The sequence below is a fragment of the Mus musculus genome, chromosome 6 (assembly GCF_000001635.26).
Source record: "Mus musculus strain C57BL/6J chromosome 6, GRCm38.p6 C57BL/6J".
NCBI lineage: Eukaryota > Metazoa > Chordata > Mammalia > Rodentia > Muridae > Mus > Mus musculus.
In genome coordinates this window covers 3,514,147-3,528,357 of record NC_000072.6, presented here as the reverse complement: position 1 = coordinate 3,528,357, position 14,211 = coordinate 3,514,147, and the positions used below count along the sequence as shown (strand labels likewise).

The 14,211-nt window shown below is 39.6% G+C and overlaps 1 protein-coding gene across 3 annotated transcripts in view; it reads right to left on the bottom strand.

Annotated features, from left to right (window-relative positions):
- Positions 1 to 14,211, bottom strand: part of Vps50 (VPS50 EARP/GARPII complex subunit) — a 105,139-nt gene that overhangs the window by 75,174 nt on the left and 15,754 nt on the right. For all 3 annotated transcript variants that reach the window (NM_001167750.1, NM_024260.5, NM_001167751.1), the window contains exons 3-9: positions 11,614 to 11,736; positions 10,498 to 10,569; positions 9,088 to 9,141; positions 8,081 to 8,151; positions 5,985 to 6,102; positions 5,640 to 5,675; positions 4,183 to 4,265 (exon numbers count right to left, since the gene is read on the bottom strand). In NM_001167750.1, coding sequence (NP_001161222.1) covers positions 4,183 to 4,265; positions 5,640 to 5,675; positions 5,985 to 6,102; positions 8,081 to 8,151; positions 9,088 to 9,141; positions 10,498 to 10,569; positions 11,614 to 11,736 — 557 coding nt within the window. The remainder of the gene's footprint in view (positions 1 to 4,182; positions 4,266 to 5,639; positions 5,676 to 5,984; positions 6,103 to 8,080; positions 8,152 to 9,087; positions 9,142 to 10,497; positions 10,570 to 11,613; positions 11,737 to 14,211) is intronic.

Here is a 14,211-nt window from a genome sequence, read left to right as displayed (position 1 = left end):
GCTTTAGCTATAATCACACCTCTATACCCAAACCCTCTGCTTAACTTCAAACACATCAGCACAAAGCTTGGAGTCCACTTCTAAGAATGCTAAATAGCCAAACATCTCCAAACTGTATGGATTCTTAATTCTAGCAAATTTGGGAAAACAAAGAAGCGAAGTCCTTAGCATATATGTGTACACCGCTAAAAGCTGTGGACATTTACTGTGTAACTTAAATTCATAAAACTGTCAACATCATATCTTGAGGAAAAAAATAAAGGATACTTTAAAAATTATTTATGGTAAAAGTACAATGCTCAACAAAGTAGTTCTGACAACTCATGCTCTCCAGCCCAATACACAGTGCTCTGAGGGTCTGTCAAGAAGTTTCTCTCCAATGAAATAAAAAGTAATAAAGTAGTTACGACTTTTGGGATAACTTTCCTTGAAACTAATTTAGGTAAATTTCAAGTGAAAAATAAATACTTCATTCAGATACATTTTAACATAATTCATTCTGAATCATATTCCCAGTAAATTCCAACTAAATGACTCCGTGTCAATCAACTCAATAATTTTCCAATAACATTGCAGAGGTTCTCTGTCAGTCATAAAGTGAACAAAAGTGGTATCAAGGTTTATTTGATTAAAGATACTGAAACAGCTCAACATCTCAACAAAGATGCAAGAAACAGAAGAGTTACCTCTTTGTTACCTTTCATTCTGTAACCAACTGAGTGCCTCAACTATCACTTGGAACAGCAAGTGTTAAACTAGAGATGTAAGGCCTCCTACACATGGCCACTGTTTTCTTATTTAAAAGCAAATGTGCAAATTCTGGTTTTCCTGCTTTCAGACGTTTAAGAGTTAACTGGAAGTTGTCCCTAGGCCACATAAGCCTTGTAGACCACTGACCTTGCTCAACCCCAAGCTTTCCTTTTACTTCAAATAAAGGAGTCAGGTGACTAGAACCTGCAACCAACCAAGGCCAAAGTAAGACAGGACCAAGCAGGTCCATGGTTAAGATGAACCACAACTGAAATTTAAAAAAAAAATCAGAATACAGAAATGTTCTATATCATGAAGTAGTTCTCTTAAAGATTTTTGTACTTGGGGGCAGGTGTGGTGGCATACAACTTCAGTCCTAGCACTAGGGAAGCAAAGCTAATCAGATCTCAGTGATCACTGAGATCAATTTACATACACATCAAGTTCCAGGCCACCCTTGCCGAGAAAGGGAGAGGGAGAGGGAGAAGGAGAGGGAGAGTGGGGGAGAGGGGGGGGTGGGGGAGAGGGGGGGTGGGGGAGGGGGTAGGGAGAGGGAAGGGGAGGGGGAGGGGAGGGGAGGGGAGGGGGAGGGAGGGTAACGGGGGAGGAAGAGAAGAGAAGAGAAGAGAAGAGAAGAGAAGAGAAGAGAAGAGAAGAGAAGAGAAGAGAAGAGGAGGGGAGACGAGGGGAGGGGAGGGGAGGGGGTGGGGGGAGCAGGGGGGAGAGAGAGAGAGAGAGAGAGAGAGAGGTAGGGAGTAAGCAGAGGCAGGCAGGCAAATAAATAATTACAAAGAAAGTATTAATGATTCTCTAGTACTCAACAAAAATGAAAGATAAACTACTTAAAATTTGAATATGGAGATTTAATTGTAAATTAAATATTACTCCTAAGATTAGCCGAATGTCAAATTGTTTTTCACTGATTCTCTGGTGGTAAAAAAACTGGGAATTCACAGGATCATCATGAGACATGAAGCACAGGATACAAGTAACAGAGCAAGGTCTGCATTTAGAGATCTGCTGCACAAAACACTGAGGCTCCAAGTAACCAAGAATGCTTTATTTCAATATTGCTGTAAAAATAAAACTCAAATGTTCTTATCACAGAAAACTAAGTATTTGAGGTCACAACAGGTTAGCTGGCTTGATTTTAATCACTCCATACTATTTAGGAAAATCATAATATCACTTTATACTCCATAAATATATAACTAAATACATAAAAGTATAAATCATCCTCAAAAGGGAGAATTTTTTTTTAAAAGAAAGAAATGTATGTTTGTAGGAAGAAGGAGCACCATAAAGAGACAATGGGAAACTGTACAGTGGCCGAGCTAGGCAGGACAAAGCAAACTATGCCACTGCAACCCAGAGAGGGGCTCCGGCAGGCCACAGCCAATGCTGCACGTTTACATAGTCACAGGGTGCACACCCTGCTCCATTCAGCAACTTTCTTAGGGATCCTAAGGTGAGCTCACACTACCACGGCTTTCCTGTGATACACAATGACCTGTGGGAACTTCTACCCATCTCTAGAGAAAGACAAGCCTTTCTCCTTACCTCACGCCACTCATTCATGTACACAAACAATGTCTACTTTTTAAATACTGCACCATCTAAGATAAAGCAATTATTAATGTATACTGTCATTCATATCACTTTCAATTTCATGTCTGATAACACCTCCTCGTATCAAAACAGTCATTAATATAAAAGTTCTTGAGAGGAACTCCTTGATGAATGTAAAAAGCCCCAATCTGACTTACTTTTAGACATTTTACAGCCAAATCCTTATATAAGACATTTACTTTAGCATAACTAAAATAGAACTCTTAATTAATAGAAAGTATAGTTTCATCACAGTTAGGCAGCTTTTTCAATTTCCTGCCACCAAATTCTGTATTCATCCTTCCTCCTGTAATAGACAGTGACCTTTGCAAAGTCAACCCTTGCAAACTCTTGGCATTTTATCTTCTATTTTACTTTCCATTTCTCACTCTTTCCTATCAAGTTTCAAATATTCAAGTCCCTCTTTTCTTAATTCCATGTTTTTCACAAAAGTTTCCCATTTTACACCTACACTTCAGCCAACACTCCCTAAATCTGACCCCAAAATGGTTGGCCATAACTTCTCTGTTGATGTAAATAAATCCAACAGATATTCTCAATCTTCAATTTTCCTGGCTTTTCTAAAGCTGAGCCTTCACTTGTAGTGCAGGAATTTCTCATCCATGACCCTTTTATTTTGGCCTAACTCACCCCCTACCCCATTTTCCTCCAGGTTCTCCTAGAAGACCCCCAAAGGCGACTCCTAAAGGAGAGTGAGATCGGTGCTTGCAGTGTGTGAGCCTTGCACACAAATTCCAGCTACCCCAGGTAAGAGCACACCAAGGATCTGTACTGACTACACTGTGTGTGGCTCCCCATCTCCTGATATAAACACTTAGAAAATGCACAGCAGTTTCAATGATCTAACCCCCAAAGCCAAGATTTCACCACCACAACAGGTAAAAAGGAAAAAAAAAAAACCTAAATGGATGCTCTATGTTTTTTTCCAGAACTCAGAACACGTCAGAAGTTTCCAAGGATCTGCCCAAGCCCTGGGTTCACTTCCCAGCAAGGTAAAAGTATTAAAAATGAGTGGAGAGAAAGGGGAGGAAGGGAACTCCTGAGTACAGTCAACATACTGGAGGTAATTCTGTATTCACTTAGATAACCTAGTTTCACGTCAATGTTGTTGTCCAGCTTTTTAATAATGACAGTAAATAATGGAAGGCAGTTTAGTATTGTATATTTTTAAGGATCTTCTTTAACAAAAGATAAAACACAATCATTAAATACCACAAACCATTATTATATAAACTTGAAATAATATTTAAATTTTCTAGAAAACCACCCACTTGAAACAATTGGACCTTTAATACAAGCTGCAATAATACTTCAATATTTCTACAGTGACCAATAGTCCCCAAGAGATGCAAAGAAGATGAGAGCAGATTGACTCTCACCTATGATCCTATAGTATTGTATAAAAATGGCAACACTGAGACTGGAAAGAACATGAAAGAGTTTGAAGAGGCAGGACTGAAAAGCCTGTGCTCTTGCATACCTTAACAGCTGTTAGGTATTTTACTGTAATGCCCGTTTAGGAACACAAACATTAAATCAAGAACTTCATATGCTTATTATTAACATCATATGTTGAGCAATTCCTAAATAAAAACTACTGAATCGGCTGGGCAGTGGTGGTGCACGCCTTTAATCCCAGCACTTGGGAGGCAGAGGCCAGCCTGGTCTACAGAGTCAGTTCCAAGACAGGGAGGGCTATACAGAGAAACCCTGTCTCAAAAAAAAAACCAACCAACCAACAAACCAATCAATCAAACAAAAAAACCCCTACTGAATCAGGTTAAAATGTATATACTGCCATACCTTATACAGCTGTAGTGTTTAAAAGTGCTGGCAGCCTTCTGACATTCTAGGCACAGCTGAATAGCTCCTGGATAGTCCTCTTCCTTAAGACAGAAGGAAAGCCATTAACTAAAAACAAGTGCTTAGAAAGCCTGATAGAAACGCACTGCTATTGATTTGCTAACAATTTATCTCTTAAACAAAGATCAGAACACTAATGACTGACAAGTAGCAAAGCAGGCAAATTTAGAGGCAACTAAGCTCAGGCCTGAAATCTATGGGGAGAGGAAGCTGTGCAACAATACTTGGCACAGAGCCTGCCAGCACCACTGAGAGGGGCAGGAGCTGCTCCCAGGGAACCTCTCTCTACCAGGTAGAGTAGTTTCTTATGATGCATCTATAAGATGTGCCAAAAGTCTGCATCCTGTTCGCAGGATGAAATGTTTTACTACCATATAATCAATAAATATTTCTGAACAAATATTGATTAACTGCATTGCTTAAAATTGACTGTCCCCCAAAAATGTATGTGACAGAGGCTTGGTGAGCAGCTTGCAATGCAGCCTACAAGAAGTGTCCCTAAGGAAGGAGGCCGGTCACTGGATGTGCCCCTGAGGAGTGCTGAACCCCGCCAGCTCCTCCGCTCGTCACCCCTCTTCCCTTCCTACCATGAAGAGGTGAGGGAAGCGCTGCTACTTTAGGTCCTCTGTCACAGGCTTACACCCAACAGACCCCGTGGCCATGAACTGAAACCTTTGAAACCCTGAGGGGATCTTCCTCCCAGAAGTTTATTTTCCTGGGGGTTCTGTCATAGTAACTAACTAACTTAGTAACTTCAGAACATGCTGTTACCCAAATAGTAATTTAATTTCAACTGAGTATTTTCAATAGATATCTCAGACTCTAGTTTATTAGTTATGGTACAGAAGTAACACTGGTTATACAGAAAACTTCAAAAGTATTTCCTGATGCTTACAGTTAAATCCAACAGAAATAATTCAACCACTAGGGATGCTAAGAGCACCTACCCCAAGGAGACCAGGTATAAGTTTCCTATAATATTTAATACGTCATTATGCTTTAGGAAAACCTACGCCAACAAAAATTTTCAAAGAAAGCAGATGGGTGACTTAGGAAACAGATTACTGTATGAGATACCAAATATAAGGAAAATATTACCCATCTCACAATTAACTTCTATATGTTAATTGGGAAATTTTACTTGATTGTTTGGATACAATCAGAAGTCTAAAACCGGCATGCAAATACTACTACAAAATAAATGTTTCCAAATCAAAGTTCATTTTCCAAATGAAATATATGTTGACAAAAAAGGCTCAAGTACCTTTCTTGTTAAATATTCTCCTTATAGCGGATATCGATCAAAGAAAACCACAGATCAGCAGTCTGTCCTCTGTGATTTGTCTTTGTGACATTAGTTTAGCGTTAATTAAGAAATGTACAGTTTGGTCACTGACCTCCAGCATTTCACTTAAGCGTATGTCAGTTCTTTGCTGAAAAAAAAAAAACAAAAAAAGTCAAATCTGTTTCAATTACAAAAATAACTTTTTAAAGACTTATTTTTATTATTTTAAATTGTGTGTATGCAGCAGCAGGAGGTGAGAAGAGCATGTAAGTGCAGGTGCCCGATGAAGCTAGAGGTTCTACACCACAAGGGGCGTAGCATCATAGGCAGCGGTGAGCCACCTGAAGTGGGTGCTGGAAACTGAACCCAGGTCTTCTAGTTGAGCAGTTTGAGCTCTTAACTGCTGAACCATTTCTAGTCCGCAAGTTGTATTATTGAAAAAGGGACTCATACATACCAATGTTTTTATGGTTCTCAGCGACTTCAGAAGTCCAATTAGCAACTGACGCTTCCTTTGATTTGCAAGAAGGCCTAAGCTAGCCTGAGTAAAACCTTCCTTTGCAATATTCAAGTGCCTGTGGATGTGAACAACAGTGTGAAAACACAGCAGTTAGGCAATCAATGAGCCAGAGACCTAGGTTACTGAAAGGAGGAGCATGTGGTGGTGAACTGATGCCAACCCATCAATTGCTCATGCCACTCAAAATACAGAGATTAAGAATAGGCATCTTGAACATATCATTGTGAGATGATAACCCTGTCCCAAAAGGACACACATGGCATATACTCACTTATAAGCCATAAAATATAGGATAGCCATTCTACATACCACAGACCCAAAGAAGCTACACAAGATGGAAGACATAAGCAAGGATGCTTGAATCTCACTTAGAAGGGGGAATAAAATAGTCAAAGGAGGGATGGAGAGAGAGAACTGGGTGGGAGAGGGAATGGGAAGGAAAATGGGGGACTCAGGATCAAGTGTGAGGAAGGACAGGAGAGAAAGCCAGGTGACCATGAGAATGAATAGAAATCTGAAACTAACAGGGGTGGGGAGGTGGGGAGCATCTCCAGGATAAGACAGAGACCTGGGATAAGGGAGGTGCCCAAGAATCAACGGGGATGACCTTAGCTATGACTTAAAGCATTGGGGATATGAAACCTGAAAAAGCCACCTCCTATAGCCCATTAGGGATCCCAATGGAGCAACAGGGACACCAACCCACCCACAGAACTTTCAACCCCAAATGTATCATGTCTACAAGAAATGCAGGCATGGGGGATGGAGCAGAGACTGGGGGAATGGCCAACCAATGACCGACCAATTTGAGACCCATCCCATAGACAAGCCCCAATCCCTGACACTATTAATAATACTCTGTTATGCTTGCAGACAGGAGTGTAGCATGGCTGTCCTCTGAGAGGCTCCACCCAGCAGCTGATTCAGACAGATGCAGCCAAACAGGAACTGGAGCTTCTGGACTCTTATGGAAGAATAGAAAGGATTGTGGGCCCCAAAGGAGATAGGAACTCCACAGGAAGACCAATGGAGTCAACTAACCTAGATCCTTGGGACTCTCAGAGACTGAACCACTAACCAAAGAACATACCCAGGCTGGACCTAGGACTCCCTGCACATATGTAGCAGATGTGCAGCTTAGTCTTCATGGGAGACCCGAAAAACTGGAGTGGGATCTATCCCAAAAGCTGTTGCCCGTCTGTGGGATATGTTCTTCTAGCTGTGCTGCCTCGTCTGGCCTCAGTGAGACAGGATGCACCTAGCCTCACAGAGACCTGAAGTGCCAGGGTCAGACGGATACCCAGGGGGCCACCACCATCTCAGAGGACAAGGAGAGAGGGAGGAAGGATTGGGGAAGGACCATGAGAGGGGGTGGCCAGGAGGTGGGCAGTGAGCAGGATGTAAAGTGCATAAGTAAAATAATAATAATAATAATAATAATATATAAATATATATATATACATGCATGCATATGTATATATACATACATGAATAAATAGGCATCTCAAAACAGTATAAAAGTTCACAGAATAATGTTATTACTTGTAGATCTAGTAATTAAAAATCTGGCACTCCGTTATGTAATGTTTGCTATTTCTTTTTCTTTTTCTTTTTCTTTTCTTTTCTTTTCTTTTCTTTTCTTTTCTTTTCTTTTCTTTCTTTCTTTCTTTTTTTTTTTTTTTTTTTGTTTTGTTTTCCTTTCCTTTGTTTTTCAAGACAGGGTTTCTCTGTATAGCCCTGGCTAAATATGCCTGCCTCTGCCTACCGAATGCTGGAATTAAAGGCGCTCTTTTTCTTGTTTTTTAGTCATCTGTTTCTATTGTATGTGACAATAACAGCCTATAGCAGAGAAGAGAGGTGGGTCTCACTGGTTCTTCACTACAAATAGTGTGCAAGGAGATCTGTTGCAATTTTTAGATATGTCTGATTACTGAAAGGTACTCTACACATTAAAGACACAGCATCAATGGTAGATCTCACAGTAGCTCTTGAGATAGTTTGAGCTTAGAGAGCAAAGCCATAGAAAGTAATACCTCCTCCCATTTGTGCAGATGACAGCAGCCAACTGAAGACCTGTCTGCAGTGATGTGACTCTTTCAAGTTCCTGCGGGAAGAATAGATACAGACAGACTACTGTCTCAGACCTTTGCTTTCCTCCTACTGCTATGACATTCTAGCAAAGACTAAATAAAAGCCGGCTTTAAAAACAAACTAGTAACAAAGAAACTTGAAAACTGCTAGTATTTTGCATGAAAAATAGTTTAAAATACCTACTTCCAATTGATTTCCACAATGACAGATGACAAAATATTTAGTACTGTTTGTAAGGAAATCTAAACCAATCTATTTCATGCAGGAATACAAACCAATAATGCATACATTTATATATGTTTCTGCCAACAAAACTTTACAAACTAATTAGGGATATGACAAATCTGATTTCTGTTTGCTACGGGGCTTCCATGAATCCTGAAGGCTTTTCTCCTAGCCCCATTCCAGTGTGCACTATGAGACCTGTGTAGCATACAGAGGACACTGGGTGTCTTGCTCTATCACTCCGCTTTCTTCCTTTTAGACAGGGTCTCTCACTGAGACCAGCCAGCAAGCTCCAGTGATCCTTCTATCTCCAACTACACAGCACTGAGGCACACACACACATAAAACACACCCAACTGTTCTCATGGGTACTAGGATCCAGACTCATGCCCACGCCTTAAGCATTCAAAGCCACTGAGCCACCTCTCCAGTCTACAGCTCTGTTTCTGGTGAGGACAGAGATCCAGCTATAGATGTAGTTCCAACAGCAACATACTTTTACAATGACCCAGACTGCTGAATTACTAATCTATACATTTGTTACAAAGCTCATGAAAGCAACTTTCATTGGTTAATTTGGTAAAAATGTCACAAATATACAAATACACACATGCATACACATGCACACACTACGAGAAAAGAAAACAGTTAATATTTTAAGTTTCAAATAAGTTACTCAATCAGTTTTAAATTTTACTATAACAAGCAGCAAAGAGTATCTTACCTTTACATAAGCAGGCTGCTTTTCAAGAATCAAATCTGCCACTTTTTTAGAGACCTGTAAGAACATACAATCAAATAGGATAATGAAAAAGTCTCACACTTTCCACTATACTATTTATTTCAAACCTCAGCCAATAATACAAATTGCCCCTGGTAACTTCTAAAACTACTGGAATGGTCATCTTGAAAACATTAACCTAGACTATGAAGGTAGTATAAATTAGCATAGACACAATCCTAGAAACTCAATAAATGGTCATATGAATGTGAGGGATATGTGCTTCGTTACCTGTTTAACAAACAGAAAGAAAAGCATAACAAAGGATCTGACTTGGAAAGATGAATGAATGCTTTAAGGCAAATTTTAGTTAACTAAATTTATAGAGGTAATTAACATATGGGGAGAAGAAACTGCTTGCACCATGTAAGAAAACAAACAAGGCACTTGGTCCTACTATGAAGAGCTAAAAATACACAAATTTTCTCTTTGGTTCGTTTTGGGTTTGTTGGTTGGTTGGAATGCTATGAACTAGGTAAGGTTTGTTCTTCAACTCCGTGAATAATTCTTAATGTGCACAGGTTAATACTACAACGATTACAAACACAAAGCTCTTAAGCTTTAGGGGCCTCTTCAAGCACGCATGACATCTAGCACCAAGCTGGGCTAGGCAAACATACAGTGAGGTGCATAGTTAGTTCCCTCTGGCGGGCAACTTCCACAGCTTTGGGAAAAATGGCCGCTGAGGCTATGTGTTCTTTACAGTACACCTACCATTTTACAAGTACAAGAGTCAGTGAAGTTCAATAAGCTACTCATTGTCATAGTTATGTAGTGACAACTGTGACTTTCTCAATCTTGGTTCTATATTTTCTTTACATATATTTATTTCAACTATTAAGTGTGACTTTTATTGTGAGATTAAAAAATGCTCCACTACAAAATCATGGGTAGGAGCATCATATACAGCACTTCAGGCACCTGTTAGAGGTGCTCAGAAAGCAAGCTCCAAGTCAGAGAGGCACGACCTGTGCGCCACGACGCCCCGCCTTGGGAGAAGAACGTCACTTTCACAAGGGTCACATATCACATATTTAAATTATAATTCATAACAAAAGCAAAATTACATTTATAAAGTATTTCGGGGCCACTCTACCATGTGGAACTGAATTAAAGCATCACAGTATTAGGAAGGCTATGACATCTGCTCTAAGCTCTTTGGTCACATCTAAGGACCTGAGAGAATCTCACTCCCTAGAAGTATCAACTAGAAAAACAGAGGCATGAGACAGTATAAATGCGTCATCTGAGTCACGATAGACAACAGGATGTGTGCATGTCATTTCTCTGTGAATACGACATCTCTGTTTTCATGCACAGTTTTACCAGAAAGAAAGAAATGCTTTTACTTACTGCAGATTGTTGTTGCTTTAATTTGTCTCTGTACTCCTCTAACTCTTGCAGATTGAGAACAGGAGGAAGCTTCTATAGCAAAACAATTGTAAATGAGGAATGAACTTGTTGCATTCAATCTGACTCCCAGAACCCTTCTAACTAGAGCTATAGAGTGCACGTGCGGCAGTGCCCCACCCACTGTCCTCCAATGCTTCCACGCTGTCACCCAGCTCCAGTCACACAAGCCTAAGTATGTGTTTTACATGGCCCTTGGCTTTCGACCTTGTCCAGCCTTGCTACAGCCACAGCCACAGCTGCTACTCTAGCTCCAGAAACCCATACTCGCTGGGCCACCTGGCAGAGACAGTCAGAAAAGGCTCTAACACAGATCTCATATAGTTTACCTGCTAACCTTACTATAAGATATTTCAATGCAGATTTCCCACCTCAGGAATATTATAAATAGACTGAATGTTGTGGTGACAGGCAACACTTTAAATTAAGTCACCATGAAGAAATAGTAAAAAACACATGGAATTGGGAATATGAGGAAACAGATCCCAAGCTTAAAACTCATTTTGCTATTCTGACTCTTCATCTGAAGACCCCATAAGTTTATTACTGTCAGCATTCAGACAGTTTTGTACAGAAGGCTTCTCAGCACAATACACATTCACGACCAAGAGTCAGTACTCTAGCTAAGCTTGTAGTGGCATGGTTGTAATCCTGGCTATAAAGGAGACTGAAAGCAGGCTGTACATCTACAGTCAGACAAAAAGTCCCACAAAGCTTTCCTAAGCATTTATTTTACATTTTAAGTAATTACATTTTAATTTTATTTTAGTTAGCATTTTTAAATGAATTTTGGTAATATGAACGTACAGAGAAGCAGTATAGCAACATGCTGCATAGTAGCAAATACCAAGGGCACAGAAGTACTTCTGTAACCAGTACTCTGAAGGTGCACTTAATAACATGGGCTGACAGTTCATTAAGTTCATATTGTGATAATCACAGACCTGTTAGTGTTATTAAAAAAATATTAGTTCCCTCCAAACTTTAGATCTCACAAATTCATTCGTATGCACTGAGGAAATGAGCTTTAGATGTGTTTTAATCAAAGTTCCCTTTTACCTCCAGCTCATATTTAACAATATCAAATGGATCCGCAGAAAAATAGACTTGTTCAATGCTATTAATCAACTCTTGCTCAGCTTGAGGGTCGCTTGGCTGTTCTCGAAGCTCCCTGAATTCCTCCTTAAAAAATAAAAAGACAAAAAAAAAAAAATTAAAGTCTTAATTACAGCACATATAAGTGTTAAGATTCCATCTGCATAGAAACAAATGATCTTGTACCTTCAGTCACATACCTTCTGAGAACCATTCTGACCAAGAACACAAACTACTTAGAAACCAGAAAACTAGAAAATAGACAAACACTAAAACACTGCTTTTCAACTGAAAGGAAGAAAAAAGAAATCAGATTGTATTTTGAACTGTTTGTATGCCAGGAAGGCTAAAAGAATTTACATGTTTAATTGACATGCAAGCAACTACCTAGATCTATCATAAGGACACATCACAGACTCACATTTTATCACATCAATAATATTCTAAAATCTGTCTGACTGCACATAACAAAACACCGTCTCAATGACCCCTGGAACACAGCCAGTACTGGAACTGTGCAGCGAGCATCTGACTCTGGTAGGAACCACAGAGAAAGGGGAGCTAAGCATCCAGCTCAAGAACAGGTTTACAAGTTGCATCCTGTATTCTATGATGCTCCTCCAAAGTGTATGAACGATGCAATTCTGACTGTGTACCAAACAAAGTCTTTGTTCCCAAAGCACAGAATGGGCTTCCATGCATTTCGTCTAAAGAAACGTGACAGACAGATGCCTATCCCTAATATTACTGTCTTTACACTATGCAATTTCATTGTATTATTTGACAATCCCTTGGTTAACTAGAAAAATCTCAACTTAGATATCTACTTCTTCCCACACTGGCTAATCAAAATGATACTACACTAAGATAGGTATGGTACAAATGCTGATAATTCTAAAATTTGGGAGGCTGAGGCAGGAAGCTCTTGAGGTTAAGGTCAGCCTGAGCTATCCAGTAAGTCTCTAAGAAAAACCAAAGACCCAGTCTTAACAACAGCAAAACAAAAAATGCTATTTTTAATTAGTTCTTTGAGAATTCCATATAATGTGCTTTAATCCCATTCAGTGTTCTCCCAACTCCTTCCAGACCCATCGAATTCTTTCTCATCTGTCCAACTTTGTAATCGCTTTATATTTTAAACCCATCCCATCCAATTTGTGTTGCACAAATACGCTTAGATGTGTGCTTTCTGAAGAGCCTGTGCTATACTCTTAAGGAAAATGAATCCTCCTCCCAATAGCTATCAACTGCCAGGAGCCCCTCAGCTGTTATAAACATAGAACAACGTAGCCATTCCTCTCTCCAAAGTTAGTATCAAATATATTTAAGTATAAAAAAGAAGCAGTTATTTAAAATCCTTATAATCATTAGTGTAATGCTTAGCAAACATTTTAATAAAGCAGCACTAAGCTTATTGACTTGTTTGGAGGGTGCACTGTGGCATACATGTGCAGGACAGGAAACTCCATGCAGAAGTTGGTTCCCTCCTTCCACCATGTGGGCCCCAGAGATCTAACTCATGTCAGCATTTGTGGTAAGTGCCTTTATCCACTGACCCATCTCATCAGCTCAAATCATCACTAAATAAATAACAAAATTATCACAAAATGTATCAGCCAACTAGAACATAGAGTGATGTTCTATGACTTATTGAGGTCATTTTATTTATTAAAAAATAACTTGCTTTGATATCTTTTAACCATAATTTATATTTTTAAAATTATAAACTATAGAATTAACTCCTATTGTAAATTCAAGCTAAATGTGTCAGAATACTATGTTGAAACTTAAAAGAACAAGATAACATTTGAATTTTAAAGTATTCAACAAGAGAACACAGGCATTTAAAAAAAAAAAAGTCAACCCTGTACATCAAACTCAATTTACAAAATATCCTAACAGAAAGGGGCAAAGACATGAGTATTCTGGATAACAGTATGATGTGATAGGTACCATGAGTATAGCATGAGTACAGCATCCTGGGCCTGGCAATGGCTCAGTTGTCTTCTTCATAAGCCTGGGAAGTTCAATTTAATTCCCAGAACCCACAGGACGTGAGTTTGCTCCAGTAATCTCAGCAATGGGGAGGTAGAGACAGGCTAGTTCTTGGGCTCTCTAGCCATCTTGTCCAGCCTACAATCCAAGGCATAAGTGAGAGATCTAGTCTCAAAAATACGGTGGAGGGCTCCTGAAGAATGGCCTCTGGACTCTATATACCCAAGTGACCGTGTACATGGACCTGAACACACACATAACCAACCAACCAAATAAATAAATAAATAAATAAATAACAACAACAACAACAAAACCCCCTACCATTGACACAATGAGAACAGCACTCCTGGAGCAGCAGGGGATGGGAAAAGGAAGTTATCCACTTAGCACCACGGACAGTAGGTGCTCAACTTGTGGGGTGGTGAAACCCACACCACCTGTGGAAGACAGGCAGCCTCCACCCATTAAATGCAAATATAAAGTGAGAAGGATGAACTAGAAAGAGAACTCAGAGTTTTCTCATAAACCTCCTTCCCTTAAAAAGGCACTGGCATCTCAAATACAAGT